The following is a 16,804-nucleotide window of genomic DNA, read 5'->3' on the forward strand; positions in this document are numbered from 1 at the left end:
AAACTAAATACTAAATGTACTTTACTAAATACTACTTGTACTAAAATAAACTTCAACAAGTAAGAGAAAGAAGATACTTCTTATGAGCAAATAAGATCATCAACATGTAATATGACAAAAGATTTCACTTAGTTAATAACTTTAAATGATCCATACTTATTGAAATTAATTTTTTTTAGTTCAAGTTTCACTATCTTGATATAAGAACAATCCTGGCTGTCATAGGGTCTAAGCATCATGAATATCCGTAATATGAAAACTGCCGAGGGACCATCGTTCCAGTTTCAAGAGCTAAGACTTACCTCCACACTCTTTCCCCTAAACGAACCTCATGTTCTCTGGCGGATACTATTGGTGCTCTCCAATTCATCTTACCTCTTCATACCAGTCAAATCAGTTCTTTTCCATATTAAAGACCAATTCAAGCTTCATTTTTTCTATTTTTTTTTCATTAATAAATGGATCAATAAAAGCCATATAACCAAGCTAAATCTTATCGTCTACATGTTGGGGACCCTGTTAATGGTTTACCTCTGCATGCTGAGAATTATCTTTTTCGTGAGGATTGAAACTCTAGCTCTAATACCACAAAAGGGTTTTCGAGGCATTCAACTTACTTTGGACTCCATCGATGAGCTCCAGTGATAGATCTACAGCCTAAAGTGAAGTAAAGGTTAGGGTCAGAAGTGTATAGAGAGAGATGGAAGAGTTATGAAAACTGAATAATTTTTTTTATAATAGCAAAGCTTAGGATTCACTCCCAGAGTTGGTCATGAATCCTTACAAACACTAAAGAGTCTTATAAAGACTCCAAGGGACACAAAACCATGGGCTCAAAACCACTCAAGCCCAAGGTTTACAACAAGGCTATAACAAAACCCTGATAAGGCATTAACTTGATTAAGATGATAGGGAGTACATATATTCTCCACTATCTCTCCATTATCTATAGTATAGACTTGATTGACATGATAGAAGAGACAAAGATTCTCCACTATCCACAGTACTACTACAGTTACAAGTCTATTGTACGTATTAAAAAAATAAACATTCACTCCCTTCACTTGTTGCATTCATTAAATATATATATATATATATATATATATATATATATATATATATATATATATATATATATATATATATATATATATATATATATTGTGGATACGTCAACTGCAGACGTTCGTATTGGAAACAGTGTGGTGATAGAGAGAGATAAACACAAATTGGTTCATGGGTAGGTGTCTGGTTTTTATCAAGTTTTCCCGTAAGTGCTAGTAGAAATAGGATTTAACAGTTATGATTGATTAAGTTGCTGTCACAATCTCAATTTGACAGTTCAGATTAAAATACTGTATATCTCACTTTTTACTATATTACTATTTATAAGTATAATATCACTCTTTAGTAAACAATGAATAATTGTTGGATTAAAATCAACCAGTTCATCATGAACATTCATAGTATATGACTATATGAGGGTGGTGCACCATATATATATATATATATATATGACATAAAAATAATATAGGAAAAAAACCCTGATACTAACGCTTTCTCACTCATCATTAATTAGATGAATACAACTGATACTAAGGGTCCATTTGGTTTGAGGGAATGGGAATATGGGGATGGGGAAGGGGATGGGGATATAAATAGGGAAGGGGGATTGGGTATGGGAACAAAAATAATGTTTGGTCAGAGAGAATGGGGATAGAGAATAGTATAAAATTTTAGTAAAATTTATTTTGTACCCTTTAATACTTTAATTAAATAATATATCTTATAAAAGAAACAATTATTATTAAATAGCTCCAATTTTTATAAAAAAATTTTAAATAAGTTATTAATGTATTCATTTTCTAAATAAATTTTTAAATTTATACATTTTAATTGACGAATAAAATTTAATTATTTTATTTAAAATAAATAAATGTCCAAATTTAATTATTTTTAAATCACTAAAATATAAATTATTCTAATATTTTAAATTTAAATACAATGTATATCATGTCATTTTTTAATTTTCATCCAATACAATGTAAATATAATGTATAAATACAATATAAATCATTAAAATTTAAATAAATATAATATTATAAGGGATAAAAAGATCATTACCTCATTAAGACATGCTCAATTCCCCTAAATTGAGGGGGATGAACATGAAGGGTTTGAGGAGCATGCACTGCCCCCTCACTTCTCATGCCCTTTGGTGCATGCCCAAACATGAGCATGCACATGCCACAAGAGTTGATCCCCAAGGCCCAATCCTTGGGGATCAATCTTTGCATCCAAACACACTAACTACTTAATCCAAAACCACTGCTCAATAATTATCACGACCCATTAGTTAGACTAATTAAAAAAATACTACTTTAATCGATAAATTTAAATTCCAAAAATCTTATTTCAAGGTGTTAAGTTAACCCTTGGGAACTTTGTCCTAAATCCACTTTAGAATGTTAAAGAGTGTTCATCCATGTGACTGCCTCAAGTATTAACATGACATAAAATTTCAAATCGTGAATATAAACAAATTCAAACCACCCCAAACATATATTATATACACATAAATTTAAAAGTCAGATATAAAATGTTCTGATTAGACACAAACAAAGATATGAAAACAAGAGCTCCAAAACAAAAACATAATCAAAAAGTGGATAGCTACCATCCCATATCAACTCTTACAGCGATCACTTTTTATAGGCTATTGAAACGCTCTCACCGCTCCACCGAAGGAGAGATACAAATTATAGAAGGAAATTAAAGAAACATTAAAATAATAATTATCAAAAAAAATTCCACACATCTTCACACCCAACAAACTTCTAAGAGAAACGCTTTTTAACTGCTAGTCACCACCTCTTCTGTTCATGGAAAGTGTGAAATAAATGAGGATCATTGTGCCCATGCTTGACCTGTTGAAAGATAGGTGAGATATTTATACTTCATTTCATCAGCTTACATGTAATTAACGAAAGCAAAGAAAAGTTCAAGAAAATTGATATGAAATGACTATTCTACCCCTTGTAGCCCTTCATCATAAACAATTAACTCTTTCAATCATCAAACTAACAATTTTTTTTTTTTTTTTTGAGAAATATGGATAAAACAGACTTTTGAGTTAGGAGAGGGAATGAAATACCAACTCTCGTATAATAGGAGTGATAACCTAATAAACATTAACCTTATCCTTTGGTAAATAAATATATTTTAATATTATTATTGGGGGAAATCCTAAGAAGCTCATCCTTTAGAAAGCTAAGGTTAGAAGGCAACACTAAACTATTTACAAGGGTATATATGGAAAGAGGAAAAAAAAATAATAAGCTATCAACCCTGCATCTATTTGCAATCAAACTTGAATTGCAAGCACTTCTCCAGGCTGTTCAAATCTAACATTACCGGCAATGGCACTAGAAATTAAATTTTGAACCATAAATATTGTTGTCAATGTTCTGTTCTCCAACAGAACTGTTCGGTGTTTATCTGGTCCTAAAGATATAGGATGCCACTTAACAAGTATTGAATTTAATGTCTCAAATACCATGCATTGAAGTTCATTTTCTGCTAAATTTTAATCCTTTGTAGAGTAAATAAATAAAACTCACACTGTTGCAAAGAGGAGAAGAATTTGGCGTGGATGTATCATTAGGCGATGAAATCGCTTATTCCTGCTATCTCCGGTATCGACAAGGACAGGACCATTTGCTGAAGTTGATAACATTAAGTGAGCTTTGTTCGGCATCAATGGCTGCTTTAACAACTCCATTTGCGAACCAACCACTAGAGGAAAAGATAAAACAATATCTGTAATGGTATCGCTATCGGTATTGATATAGTTCAGAACCTAATCTCGTACAAAGATCACATGTTTGTCTGTATAATTTAGAGTAAGCTTTGTTTGTGAATCATACTACATTTGGAATACTTTATATATAGGATACAAAGTTGAACAAACAAACAATTAATATTGGCATTGGAATAGTTTAAAGACCATCCTATGGGTACAAAAATCACATGGTTGCGTCTTTTGGATGTGGAAAGGTAACAAGCTTTGTTTGTGAACTAGCAAAAGTACATGATTTTTAAATGTTCAGATACATGTGCATTGCAACAACTTCAGAATTTGTTAAGAAGAAAATCAAACATTCCATACCTTTAACAATAAGTTTTTTAGAAGCTTCATCATTTTCTTGTTCCTCGTTTCGCCTCTCCATTCGGTTTGAACCCTTCCGAGAAAGAGCCTTCTGCATAAAAAAAAAAATCCAGGAACATTAAACGTTTTTAAAAAAAAAAAGATAAAATTGTTGAATGATGATGGAGACAATTTCATCCCTTACAGTCATTTTCGGACTTCCAGAGCATTTTTCAAGAGGTTGTGTGAGGCTTTCAATATCTAAAACCACATTGTTTAGTCTATCCATGGCTGTAACTTCACCCTGTGACATGGTATCGAAAAGAATTCGATGAAAGCTGCTTTGCAACAAGCTCTAAATAACAAAAAGAAATCCTGCATTTATGAGTAACATGGTAATAAAAAAGAATGCAATGAACAATGGTTACTTGATTTTCTTCGGAAAAGCATAGTAATCTGGAATTACAATGAACAATGCTATGATAAATTCTGCCTAATTAAAGTAACTATTGATTTTCTGAAGAATTGTAATCAGGATTCCATCATTTACAACAAGCTCTAACTAATGATGCGGGAGATAAAATAACAAAGGAAATCAGCAAATGAAAGAATAATGCAACAATATTATTAGAGAACCATAGAAACTTTGAATTTCTACAAACAAAATGCTATGTTAAACTCACCTTGAACATCCTACAGCACAATGAACAACTAAATTCAAATGAAACTCTGTCCAACTCTGATACTTATCGATTTCCGAGGAATTGTAATCAGGATTCCATAATTTTCCCTTTTGCTGCAACTTACTATGAATTTCTTGAAATGAAATCCTTTCTTTCCTACTCTTTATTCAAACATTGGCACATGAATATCATCCCAAAAGTTGCATTCACTCATAACTAATTTTGTAGCACATGAATTGTTGGGCAAATTTCATAAATACCAAATCAAATGTTACACAAATCATTAATTACCTGCATTGAAACCTCTTCCATTTCCACTGCTATGAAATAGTAGCTTTAAAGGCTACAAATTAAAACAAAAAACAAAAACAAGAACAAAAACTAAACTTCTTTAAATGCTTAATAAAAAGAAGGAAGTAGTTAGAGCAAGGTAGAACACAGACAGATACCTTGCTCAGTGCTCAAATTAAACCGTCTTCATTCTTACCTAAAATCACGCAATCATCAGTTAACAAAGAAATTTCACAAGAAAATTTTCAAACAAATTGAAGAAAAAAAAATCTCAAACAAAACCCACTTGCAAATAAGAACAGTGGCAAAAACATTCAACTAATAGTCCAAAATGCAGTAAATACCATAATAAAAAACACAAAAAAAGGAACAAGGGCGAGTTCCCCAAGAAGCACAACTTGTATGATGCATCATATATGAAAATGCATGGAAAATCATAGTGGAAAAAATGAAAGCTTGCAAGAGAAAGAGAAGAAGAAGGAGAAGTATGACAAGTACTAGCAACCTGAATGAATGTACTGAAGTTTCTCTTGACCGTTGGGATGTGGATTCTCTGGCTTCTCTTTAAGCTCAGCTATTCAATGCTCATACAATGACAAGAGAGAGAAAGAGAGAAGAACTTGAGAACTATTATCACTACTACTTGGTTGGTTGAGTTTTCTCTTCTTTGCTCACTTCTATGGATACATTTATATAGCATTTTAGGAGATTTTTGAAAGCCTTTTTGTGTGTTGCTTGTTTGTTTGTTTGTTTGACATAGGGAGATGTATCTTATGAGGAAGTGATAAATATAAGAAAATTATGTTAAAATGCTTCATTGTCTGATTATATTTTTAATATCTTTAATGTGAATCACAGAAACACTTATGTTGGCAAACATCCAGCGAGATGCCGGAACCATTATTTTTACACTTGTATTAACTATTTACTTGCAACTAAATTGACATTCCCAATGCTTGCTTTTATATAATCTACACCTCTTGGTTTACTTTATTCCACCCAAAAACAAGAAAAGATGAAATAATAATTATTATAATTATAATAGTTTTAGTAATTTTTATGATAATAATAATAGCAATTAATCCACTAATTTTGACACCAGAGAAAATAATTTAACTAAAACTATATTCATAGAATATGGTGGTAAAGAAATAGATTTGAATAATAATAATAAGTATGATACTATGTGAAATATATATATATATATATATATATATATATATATATATATATATATATAATTTTTTACAGGATGAGAATTGGTATTTTTTTTTAATAAAAAATAAAATTAATGAATAAATTGTTTTTTATCTATTAATAAATAAACTATAAATCTTTATAAAATCCAATATATCAGGAAAGTGAATCATAAAATGCAGAAATGTTATCAACACCATGGCACGTATTAAATTGTTGGTGCAATATGCACTAAAGTATATACAAAAAATTTACTAACTTGAGAATTATCATAGTTTTTTATATATAATTAATTATTAATTAATATTTAAATTTTTAGTACTAACAAACACCAATTATTAATTAAAAATATAATTTAATTTTAAAAAAAAATTATTTTCATGATAATTAATTAAACAAATACTTGTTTTTTTTTTTTTACTGCTGAAAACAAATTCAAATAACAGAACCTCAAATCCAACCACAGTCCAGTACATGTTTTTTTTCTCATGCATCAGATCCACTATATTAATATATGTATATATATATATATATATATAAGTGTGTATGTATATAATTATGTGATTTACAAGAATGTGAATGCCAAAAAAAAAACACCTGGCTCTAATGTGATGGAGATTCCAATAAAGGGGGCATCGCAAAGCCAATGTTTTTTGTTTTCTGTTTTTGGGGAATTTAAAATTAGAATATTTTTTTTTTCTATGAGGGCCCTCTGAATATTAAAAATTCTGAATAGGATCTCACCTAAAGAGCTTTAAAAAATATTTTGGAGTATTGAGTGTTCGCTATTGAAGTAACTTTACACTTTTCAAATATCTTTTATTAATTAAATCAGTGGCTGTTGTAGTGAAATTTGGTTAGGCATTTCAAATCACTACCAAACACATGTCATATTATTATCTTGTATACTTTAATATAGGTTTAATACCATTAATTGTCCCTCTAATAATTATAATCAAAATATCCTTTAATCCCGGCCTTTATTCAAATGAATTTGGCTATTGGATGTCCCTCTATTATTTCAATTGCCCTAACAATCATAATACTCCTTTCCATATAATAAACCCGATTAAAATATTATCAAAATATTTATTAAAAAAAATGAAAACCCAACTTAATTAATTAACCAACCTAAAAACTAAAACATTAATATTCCTGACATGATCTCTCCTAAACCCCCTCCTTTTTAGTTCCACAGTCCTAAGCTCGCCTGATGCCCTCAGCCTCCTCGTCCCCACCCACCCTCTTCCCATCAACTCTTCTCTCGGTCCAAATAATCTCCATCATTTTTTTTACCATCCCCAAGATTATCATCTCCGTAGACCATGCCTGTGTCGCACAATGACCTCTCATTAACCCACCATTTCCTCCATTGTTGTCAGCCAAGCATGGTTTGAAGTTGGTTATAGAACAAATAGTAAGTAGTAAGTTTACACACAAGCAAGTTAGAAAATATATATACACTAACCACTAATTATAAACTAATTAATCAGTAGGCAATAGGCATTAGCTTGTAAGCAGTTTACAACCCTTTTGATTATTATTATTATTATTATTATTATTATTATTAGAGGAAACGTCATTTGCGTTCCGCAAATAAGAAAAAGAAAATGAGAAATAAGTAGTGAGATTGAGAAAAAAATCTGTGTAGAGAGAGAATATATATAAATATATATATCCGGTCGTTACTCGTTACACTGGGTTGACAGATGAAATGAGAGGGTGCAGGTGTTTTATATATAAATATATATATATATTTTTTTTTTTGAGAGAGAGTATAAATCAGTTTGGACAATTTGGATTAGCAACGTACTATTGCGAGCACCATTTACTATTTATAAAGATTACTATTTGGTATATACTGTGTTCATCTTACTTTACTGTTGATAAAAGGTAACTGTGCAAGCCACCTCACAATTTTTTGATTTAAAACAAACCGCGATTTATAAATGTTCGTAGGTAGATGACTAAACGTTTTCTTTATTATTATTATTATTATTATTATTATTATTATTATTATTATTATATTAAATTATTATTATTATTATATTGAATTATTTGGAAAGTAATATAGTGTTTACAATGGTTAAATTTTTTTATAAGAATATCAAACTATGTTGTTTTTCATTTTGAGATCCAAAGTTTAATTTGAATCAAAATAGTCAATTATCTAATTTTAATTGTATTTTCCTGGGTGTTTATTCAAGAAATTCTGGTGATGATCTGATGTTGAAAATTTTCTGTCAACAGGTAAAATGGAATTGTTAACTGGACAAATAATGTGGCATGCATGTGCTAATAAAATTTTCAGTATCTACATCACCAAAATAGTACGAAATTTTTTGGTTAATCATCAGATAAACAAAATTAAAGTTCTATGTGGTTTGAAAGAAATTTCATATATTATAACTACACTTCCCTCTGCTTCAAATACAATTAAGTCAATTTCTTCCATATCAATAAATCAATGTTTTCTTTTAAATTAATTTTAAAAGAGAGGGACTTGAATATCCATGGTCACATGTAAATTACTCCAAAGATCTATGTGGTTTCCTCTGTTTATTATGTGTTGTAACCCTCTCAATATTTATGAGAGATGTTATAATAGGGTATTATTTGCAAAATAATAAATACAAAAATAAATAAATAAATTATCTTTACTATAAAGTGCTGGTCTTGGGATTATGAACCCAATCAGACACACGGGCTGACAGATTACATTCTCCACCTCATAATGGAAAGACCAAAATGCCCCTATGATTCACGTGCAGCCTCCCGGCCGGACCAAGACAACACATTTCGCAAACAAACGATGCAAATGCGGTTGCCGGGCCCACGTGCTCACGGCCCAAAGCCCACAACGGCAACAAATGGGCCCACGCTTTATTTTGGTCTGTGATCCCTATGGATGATGCATCCACTGTCCAGTTCTGATCAGACGGCTGAGAAACCATCTTGGGAATGAAGTACCGACTTTTGGAGAAAAAGGATCCAAGAAAAGGTTGTGTTCAAACAAAAGAGAATGTGACATTTGTACGTGTGTCTGATCTTCATCAGATGGATCTCAGAAGATCATGCTGACAATGATAATCTCAGAGGGGCCATTCATACTAGCACTGTACTTTGTATCACCATAACCTTTATGATTATTTATTTATTTATTATTATTAGTAGCTTTACTATGGGCTGAAGTTGGTATTGTGGTTTTGGACAGCTCCCAGCTTTTCTGTTCTTGTCCTTTGAAATTGATTGACGAATTATCATTATATATTATATAATTCCTGTTATTTGATTGTGATCCATGTATTATTGGATAATAATTAAATGTTATATAATCAAACAAATGTTGTTTTAGATACATAGACATATATAATTTCTATAAAGTTTTTTTTAATCTAAATTAACTTATTATAATATGATATTAGAGCTAATATAAATCAACTAAAAATTTTAAACAATACGGATAAAAATATAAAAAAAAATAATTATATATATTGAAGATTTTGAATATAAAAAATAGAAATTAATTAAGGCAAATTACATGACTTTATTCTTCCAAAGCTCCGAGTTCATTTGGGCTCATGCAAAATAAAAAGGGAAAAGTACAAAAAAAACCCATGTGGTTTCCGAGTTTTGCAAAATAAGGAATGAGTAATTTTTTTTTCGATTCTATGATATGTGGTTTCCCAGATTTGCAAAAAAGGGAAAAACCGTTAACGGCGTTAACTTTTCCAGTTTTAGCATGTGCAAAATTGTCTATTTATGTAAAAAAATCACTATGTGAGCTTTAAAAAAAGCAAGATTTTTTTCAACGTGATTTTGTTTGATTTTTTTAGAATTTAAGTTTTTTTCTTGTTTAGTGAAATTTTTGAAGAGAAATAAATTTAAAAAAATATTTTTTTATGTCATATAAGTTGATTTTTTTAAATAAAATGACGATTTTTGTCCTCGTGAGTTAACACCGTTAATTCTTTGAGATAATCGGTTTTTCACTTTTTGCAAATCTAGGAAACCACATATCATGAATCGAAAAATTCCTCATTCTTTATTTTGCAAAACTCGGAAACCACATGGGTTGTTTTTTATACTTTTCCCAAATAAAAATGACTTTATATCCCACCCTCTAAAACAAACAGCACATTAGGGATCATAAAAAAAAAAAAATGAATATTCCACAGTTCATTGTTGCCGACATTAATTATCATGTACTGCTGCCATGTGCTTGCTTTTCTGTCCTGCATTGTTTGAACTAGAATTTTCTCAGTAATCTATAAAACGCAATCTAACCAATGACTAGGAAAACAGTAAAATGTTTTCCTATTTTTCTACATAGCACCAAAGATGTAATTTCACATAATTAGCGAACACCGAAACTCAATACACAAACATCTCACATGCAAAAAACACACAATACTTAGCCACTCAAATCAGGAACATTTCAAAACAACTTTTTCAGATGTTTCTCAAGAAGCTTGACTAAGGCGAGCTCTCGCAGCAGCTCTTTCTATTGCCTTCAATCTGTTTGCTTCCATTCGAACTCTTTGCTCTTCTGTGATCTGTATTTTGTCAGCCTCAACTGCATTGTTGTTTGTCACTTGATTTTGGATTTCTTCTGTAGATCTTTCCACTGGATTTAAATCTACATGCATTGTGTTTTTGGAGGGTAGCTCAGGTTCATTACTATTAACAGATTGATTAGGATCCTGCATTTGAGGAAGGATTCATTTTACACCAGATAATTCATAAATATATATATATATATATATATTCCAATATAAGAGCATAAATGGTCAAGTCACTTACTTGAGTAGCTTTCCGGTAGATTTCATCAAACATTTCTTCTTGTATATCATCAACATCATGAGCTTCTATTGTTGGATCCCTCTCATCGGTATTAGCATCCATTTGTTCCATATCTTCATGCACAAAGAAGCTAATTAGTAAACAGACTATTTTTCTGCAATTAAGAGGGAAAAAATATGACACACAGGACTAGATGAATGTGCTTTTTCAAGGACAAGCCACTAAAACAAGGCCATACCTAGTTTCCACTAATTAGAGGTGATGATACATTTTCAAAACAGACAACAATAGAATAAACATGACTTTTAAAAAAAAAAAATGCTATGATTAAAATACCTTCTGCACAATCTGGAGCAACAGGTTCAACTGGTGGTTCATGCAGCTTTGTGGGATCCTCACCTCTAGCAATTCTCTCTCTTAATTCTGAGATGCATCTCTACAAAGCAAACAAAATAAATAATTATATTATATTATATTAAAATTACAATTAAAACACAAAGAAAGAAGAAAGTAAAAAACTACGTGTATGAATGAAAAAGGAGGAATAGCCTGATTTATGTGTGGCATCCTTTAACATTATCAGTAATTATGAATTATTAAACCATATAACTTCAGGTTTCTCAATTTTGATAAAACTTTCCATTAACATGTTTGAAATTGTGAACAAGGGGTGAGCCAGGAAGTTAACATAATAAGCTTCCAGATAATTCTTTTTCAAAAGTTTTTTTTTCACAGCAGTATATAGATGTATATACATTTCCACTTGATGGCATGTTGCATCAGGGTAATAGGTAGGCATGATAATATCAATTGGTCAAAAACATTAAAGTCTTCATTTACTAGAATATAAATACAATGCTAATTTAGTTTTGTAAGTAATATATATAAGTGATTCATATTGTATAGAGGTATATGAAGGGAAGTTACCTCCACATATACCCCAAGTGAAAGAATAAAATAGGAAGGACTGTACAAATAACGCTATCTCTAAAGCAACACACCATACATTACTATAGGAAATGTAACTCCAGTTAATTTGAATGGGTAAAACATTCGATGGTGTGCTCATGGTTAAAGCTTGCAATATTGGCAGCAAAAGATGACATAACAAAAAGACAAAGAGGTCCATCATGGGATGTCAATATCAATCAAGGAATGCAAAAAGGATTACGGATTAAGGCCGACCAAAGTTTGCTATGTGGATCGCAATAATATGAGAGTTTTCTTTAGTTGGTTTTCATATCACCAGAAGAATATTTGTTGATATGGTTTAGATCATATGTCATTATTGCTTCCATTACATCTTATGATTATTTTCTGCAAACCTATCCTTTTGCATCAAACAAAAGGATGACAGACCATTTTGAGGATTGTGTGTTCATAGAATCCATCTCCTCTTCTTTAGTATAAACACTTTAGCAGCCTCCAGTAGATTTCAACCAAAAATAGGTAGAGTTTCTCATCAAAGAAGTTTCCAATTTTGCAAAACATCCCTTATAATAGCATCCGCAACAGGCTGTCACATATCAAATTATTCATCAACCCTACCTTAAGCTAGCTCTTGCATCCATTTTTTGAGTTTGGAATTTTCTACTCTGACATAGACTAGTATAATTGAAGATCCACTACCTGACATAATACAAAAAATGCTCTCAGTTACAAATCTTTCATTCTTAATGAAATGCAGATCTTGATTTGTTGTCCTGGTGCTAGGATTTTGTTAGTGAATTTCATTTCAGTTTACATGTATGCAAGTGAAGCACCATCCAAACATCAAAAAACTCATTCAGTCAGTGAGGTAATTTGAACAAACATATGAGCAGCTTCACAGCCCACTGGCATGAATACAGTAGCTACAGAGAGCAAAAGAGGCCCAAAATCCATAGTCCAACACCCAATCTAGCATCCACAATATAAACCAAAATTGCTTTATATATATATGGCAAGAATATTTCTGGAATTACCTCAAGAAGAATCATGTTTCTTCTTAATCAAAGCAACATATATTCATGGAACATAGAAGACTATAAGATGAACAAAGGCAACCTGTATATTTTCTCATTGCAACAGTATACTGGCTTTCAAAGTTATATAAGACTACAACGTCAATGATGCCATATTCTGGCAAAAAAAAGCTAGCAAATGCAATAGAAGGCCTACTCAGCAATGAGTATCAAGCAGAAGTGCATCCATTGATTCACTTGTTCAGGCATGATTGTCTAGACACATTAAGTAATGGACTAGTGGGCCTTTAAATCAAAGATAATGGCAAATTAATTCAGCGCACAAAAGAGCTTCCTAATGATATAAAAACCAACCTATCTCTTATGAAAATCCAAGAATTCATATATCAAACAAAGATTACATTTTATTTCAAGCATTACAACAACAAACACATCAAAGGCAACATAAAAACAGTCTTAACAAAAGCATTGATGATTATCTTCAACATACTTGCAAATCAATGACCAATGTCCCTTCCATTACCATGAAAATTTTGAGGAAATTGTAATTATAAAATTAGGGCATAAAAAAATTTAAAGGGAAAAAACAACAACAGCAACAACAAGAGCAAGAAAACACACATACCTTGACCCTCCGGGTAGTGCCAACTTTCTCAAGCTTGAGCACAAATTGATCAAAAGAGTAGTACGGGATCAATCGAGAGTGCCATTCAACATACAAATTAATCAAATTCCTTAGATCACTAACCTGCATAAATCAAAGCAAAAAAAATCTCTCATAAACTCATAAATTTCTCACAATCACATCAAAAACGAATACAATTACATGATTAAAGAGGCAGCTGGAAGTACCTCATGACCACGGCCATGGTACTTGAAGGAGCGAGGGAAGTGGCGTAGAACGTAGCCGAGGCCATTCTCGGAGAGAAGTAGATCAGGAGTGAGCTTAGGCCTGGTGCGCGGTGCCGTCTTGGTGGGCTTGGTACCACCAGCGGCGGCAGCAGCGGAGGAGGGCTTGGCGAGCGGAGGTTGGCGTGGGGGATTCGAGGAGAAGGAGGATGAGGAGAAGGGTTTTGTAGCCGAGGACGGGCAGTCCCTCGACCAGTGGCCTGGCCTCCCGCATTTGAAGCACCCTGTCGGCGCCGCTGTTGCTCCGGCCGCCGCGCTCTTCTCCATCTCTCTCTCTCTCAATCGAATTATTTCCCCAAATTAATTAATAGGGTTTTTTATGGCGGGAAACATTTGACGCGGGATGTTGAATTCTCGACCGGTTCGGTTTGGACAGGTCTAGACCGGACCGGATCAATTTTAATGAAGGAAAATTGCTTGTATGCCCGTGAAAGTAGGTAATTGCTAATATACACTTATTAAAGTTTTATTTGGTTATATATAATCCATTAAAAATTTATTTATTTATTTATTTATATAATAAAAAAATCTAATTTCACAGTTCACATTGAAAAGAGTAGCAGACCAAAAATTTTGGGTTTGGTGGCTTTGGATCTATTTCTATTCGCTTGGATGTAACTAGAGGTCGGTTCATTCCTCTCTCAAATGATGCGAGCATGCAGTAGAGTTAGTGTTTGGTTCACATAATTGAAGTGGGAGTTGGAGTGGGAGGAGAGTGAATTCAAGCCTTTGTTTGGATGGTCATGAGTAGGATTGAGAGAGGAATGGATGAGGAGTGAGTGGAGAGTCAGTGGGGAGTGAGCACTCCCCCCAAAATAGGGGCATTGCTGCACTCCTCCCTCACTCCTTGGGGAGAATGGCCAAATTGCCCTTTTTTTAATAATTAAAATAATAATTTAATTAAATATAATAATTAAGTTGATAATTTAATAATAATTAATAATTAAAATGAAATAATAATAACTAATAATTATAGTTAAATATTTATTTCTAATAATTAATTATATTTCTTCATCAATAAATTATTTATTATAGTTAATTAATTAGTAATTAGTTATTTTAAAAAATATAATTAATTATCAATTTGATATAGTTATTTATTATAGTTAATTAATTACTAATGATATTAACAAAAAATTTGAAATATTTATTTATAACAATTAATTTATTTTTTTTTAATTTACATAATATTCATTTGCATAAAAGACATAAATGTCATCTTATCATATTTACCTTCTTTACTTTTTCCCATTCCCAATAAATTACACTCTCCAATCCATATCAACCAAACACATTCTTCATTCTCACTCTTACTCCACTCCCTCTCATCTCACTCTTATTCCACTCCTCCCCCAATCCACTCCTCACAACCAAACACTCCCAGAAGAGTTTTCTCAGGCATGCATGCCCATAACTATATACCCAATCAAATCCAATAGTTTCTCTTAGCAAAACCAAGAAAGGGTGCAAATTGTGCAACTACCAAACTAGGGCTACGAACAAACCATTGCACTATGTAGGAAATACATAGCATAGGAAGTCCACGCAGCAAACCGAGGCCATGCGTGCGCCTGAGCTTTGTTATATTCAAGCTCGATTTGTCACTATTTTAATCAAGCTTATTTCAAGCTTCATTTACAAGGCTCGGGCTCAGGTCATTAGCTTGATTAATGCTATGTTATTTTTTTTTAATTAAGTATAGTGTTTTTTAAAGCTTCTTTAAAAAAGCATTATCAGGTTCAATTGAACTCGATTTGAGCTCGAGGATCATTTTCATAAAAATCTTTTAAGCTTATTTATAGAAACATTTAAGGCTTGGTTCAAGTTCAGGCTATAGTTTAAACTAGTTAAAAAGCCTCATTAAACAAGTTAGCATTTAACAATAATAACAAAACAAGTATTGGGAAATAAACTTGATATCATATTCATTGATATCGACATGATCACATAAAGATTCAAATTACAGACAATGTAATTAATTTGTAGATGATTCTATTATTGATTTTTGTAAATAAACTTGTAAATGATACTATAAACGAGTCCCTTAACGATTTTTGTAAGTGAGCTTTTAACAATACAATAAACGAGTTGTTCACGAGCCTTAATGAGGTGAGCTTAGGCTTGAAAACCACTCATTTAGCTTAATAAAAGAGTCTAGCCGAGCCTTTAATAACAAACTACTGAGATTTTAACGAACGCATTTGTTCATTCACAATAGCCCTAGGCCAATCTAACATGCTGCCAAAAAAACCAATAAAACTCACAAAGTTTGAATTTAATTAGTAGTATTGTTAAAGTCATGTGTGTGGTGTTTTTCCTTATTAATAAAGCACTCCCTATTTAACTCTCTCAAAATGTTTTGGAATCTTTTCTCATTTAAATATGTTTAGAAATTTTTAGCTGAATCTTAATTTGTGTCATTATTTCCTTTGTTATTGATCTTGCCTTTTGATTCCACTTTGACCTTGTCATTATTATCTATAAAAGTTAAAAGCATGCTAGTACAAAATATCAGAGTGGCGCAGCGGAAGCGTGGTGGGCCCATAACCCACAGGTCACAGGATCGAAACCTGTCTCTGATACTTCATGCTGTTGCTCTTTTATATAATATGTATGGTATTAATTCATCTATCGCTTTCCCTCTCCTTTTTGTTTCAGGGTCGGATTAAAAAAAAATTCAGCTGATTAAAGAATAATTACCTTTTCAAATAAAAATAAATCTAACATATATAGGCAGTAAAATATTTGGGATTTAAAGAAAGAAAAAAATAACAATTTTTTATATTTTTTTCCTAAAAAAAAAAAAAACT

At 31.6% G+C, this 16,804-nt stretch overlaps 2 protein-coding genes and 1 non-coding gene across 6 annotated transcripts; 1 reads left to right on the plus strand and 2 right to left on the minus strand.

Annotated features, from left to right (window-relative positions):
* Nucleotides 1-2,644: 2,644 nt before the first annotated feature.
* Nucleotides 2,645-5,794, minus strand: LOC120283675. 4 transcript variants are annotated; one of them, XM_039290388.1, is made up of 7 exons: nt 5,627-5,793; nt 5,280-5,317; nt 5,122-5,173; nt 4,353-4,451; nt 4,169-4,259; nt 3,621-3,795; nt 2,645-2,927 (listed from the first exon to the last, which is right to left on the minus strand). In XM_039290388.1, exons 3-7 carry the CDS (start codon nt 5,140-5,142, stop codon nt 2,861-2,863), a joined length of 453 nt encoding a protein of 150 aa, XP_039146322.1. In that variant the 5' UTR covers nt 5,143-5,173; nt 5,280-5,317; nt 5,627-5,793; the 3' UTR covers nt 2,645-2,860. The 4 variants fall into 4 exon arrangements, with proteins under 4 accessions (XP_039146322.1, XP_039146323.1, XP_039146324.1 ...); XM_039290389.1 differs by lacking the exon at nt 5,280-5,317 and having other exon boundaries at nt 5,627-5,794; XM_039290390.1 differs by lacking the exon at nt 5,122-5,173 and having other exon boundaries at nt 5,627-5,794.
* A 4,652-nt stretch (nt 5,795-10,446) lies between these two features.
* On the minus strand, nt 10,447-14,267 carry LOC120250104 (TIMELESS-interacting protein). Its single transcript, XM_039258881.1, has 5 exons — nt 13,938-14,267; nt 13,711-13,833; nt 11,458-11,557; nt 11,122-11,234; nt 10,447-11,021 (listed from the first exon to the last, which is right to left on the minus strand). The coding sequence occupies exons 1-5, from the start codon at nt 14,259-14,261 to the stop codon at nt 10,782-10,784; spliced, it is 900 nt and encodes a 299-aa protein (XP_039114815.1). The 5' UTR covers nt 14,262-14,267; the 3' UTR covers nt 10,447-10,781.
* A 2,237-nt stretch (nt 14,268-16,504) lies between these two features.
* TRNAM-CAU lies at nt 16,505-16,576 on the plus strand. The gene has a single exon. It is a non-coding gene; the product is annotated as a tRNA-Met (tRNA).
* Nucleotides 16,577-16,804: the final 228 nt, after the last annotated feature.

This window comes from Dioscorea cayenensis, chromosome 19 (genome assembly GCF_009730915.1).
Source record: "Dioscorea cayenensis subsp. rotundata cultivar TDr96_F1 chromosome 19, TDr96_F1_v2_PseudoChromosome.rev07_lg8_w22 25.fasta, whole genome shotgun sequence".
In the NCBI taxonomy this organism is placed as follows: domain Eukaryota; kingdom Viridiplantae; phylum Streptophyta; class Magnoliopsida; order Dioscoreales; family Dioscoreaceae; genus Dioscorea; species Dioscorea cayenensis.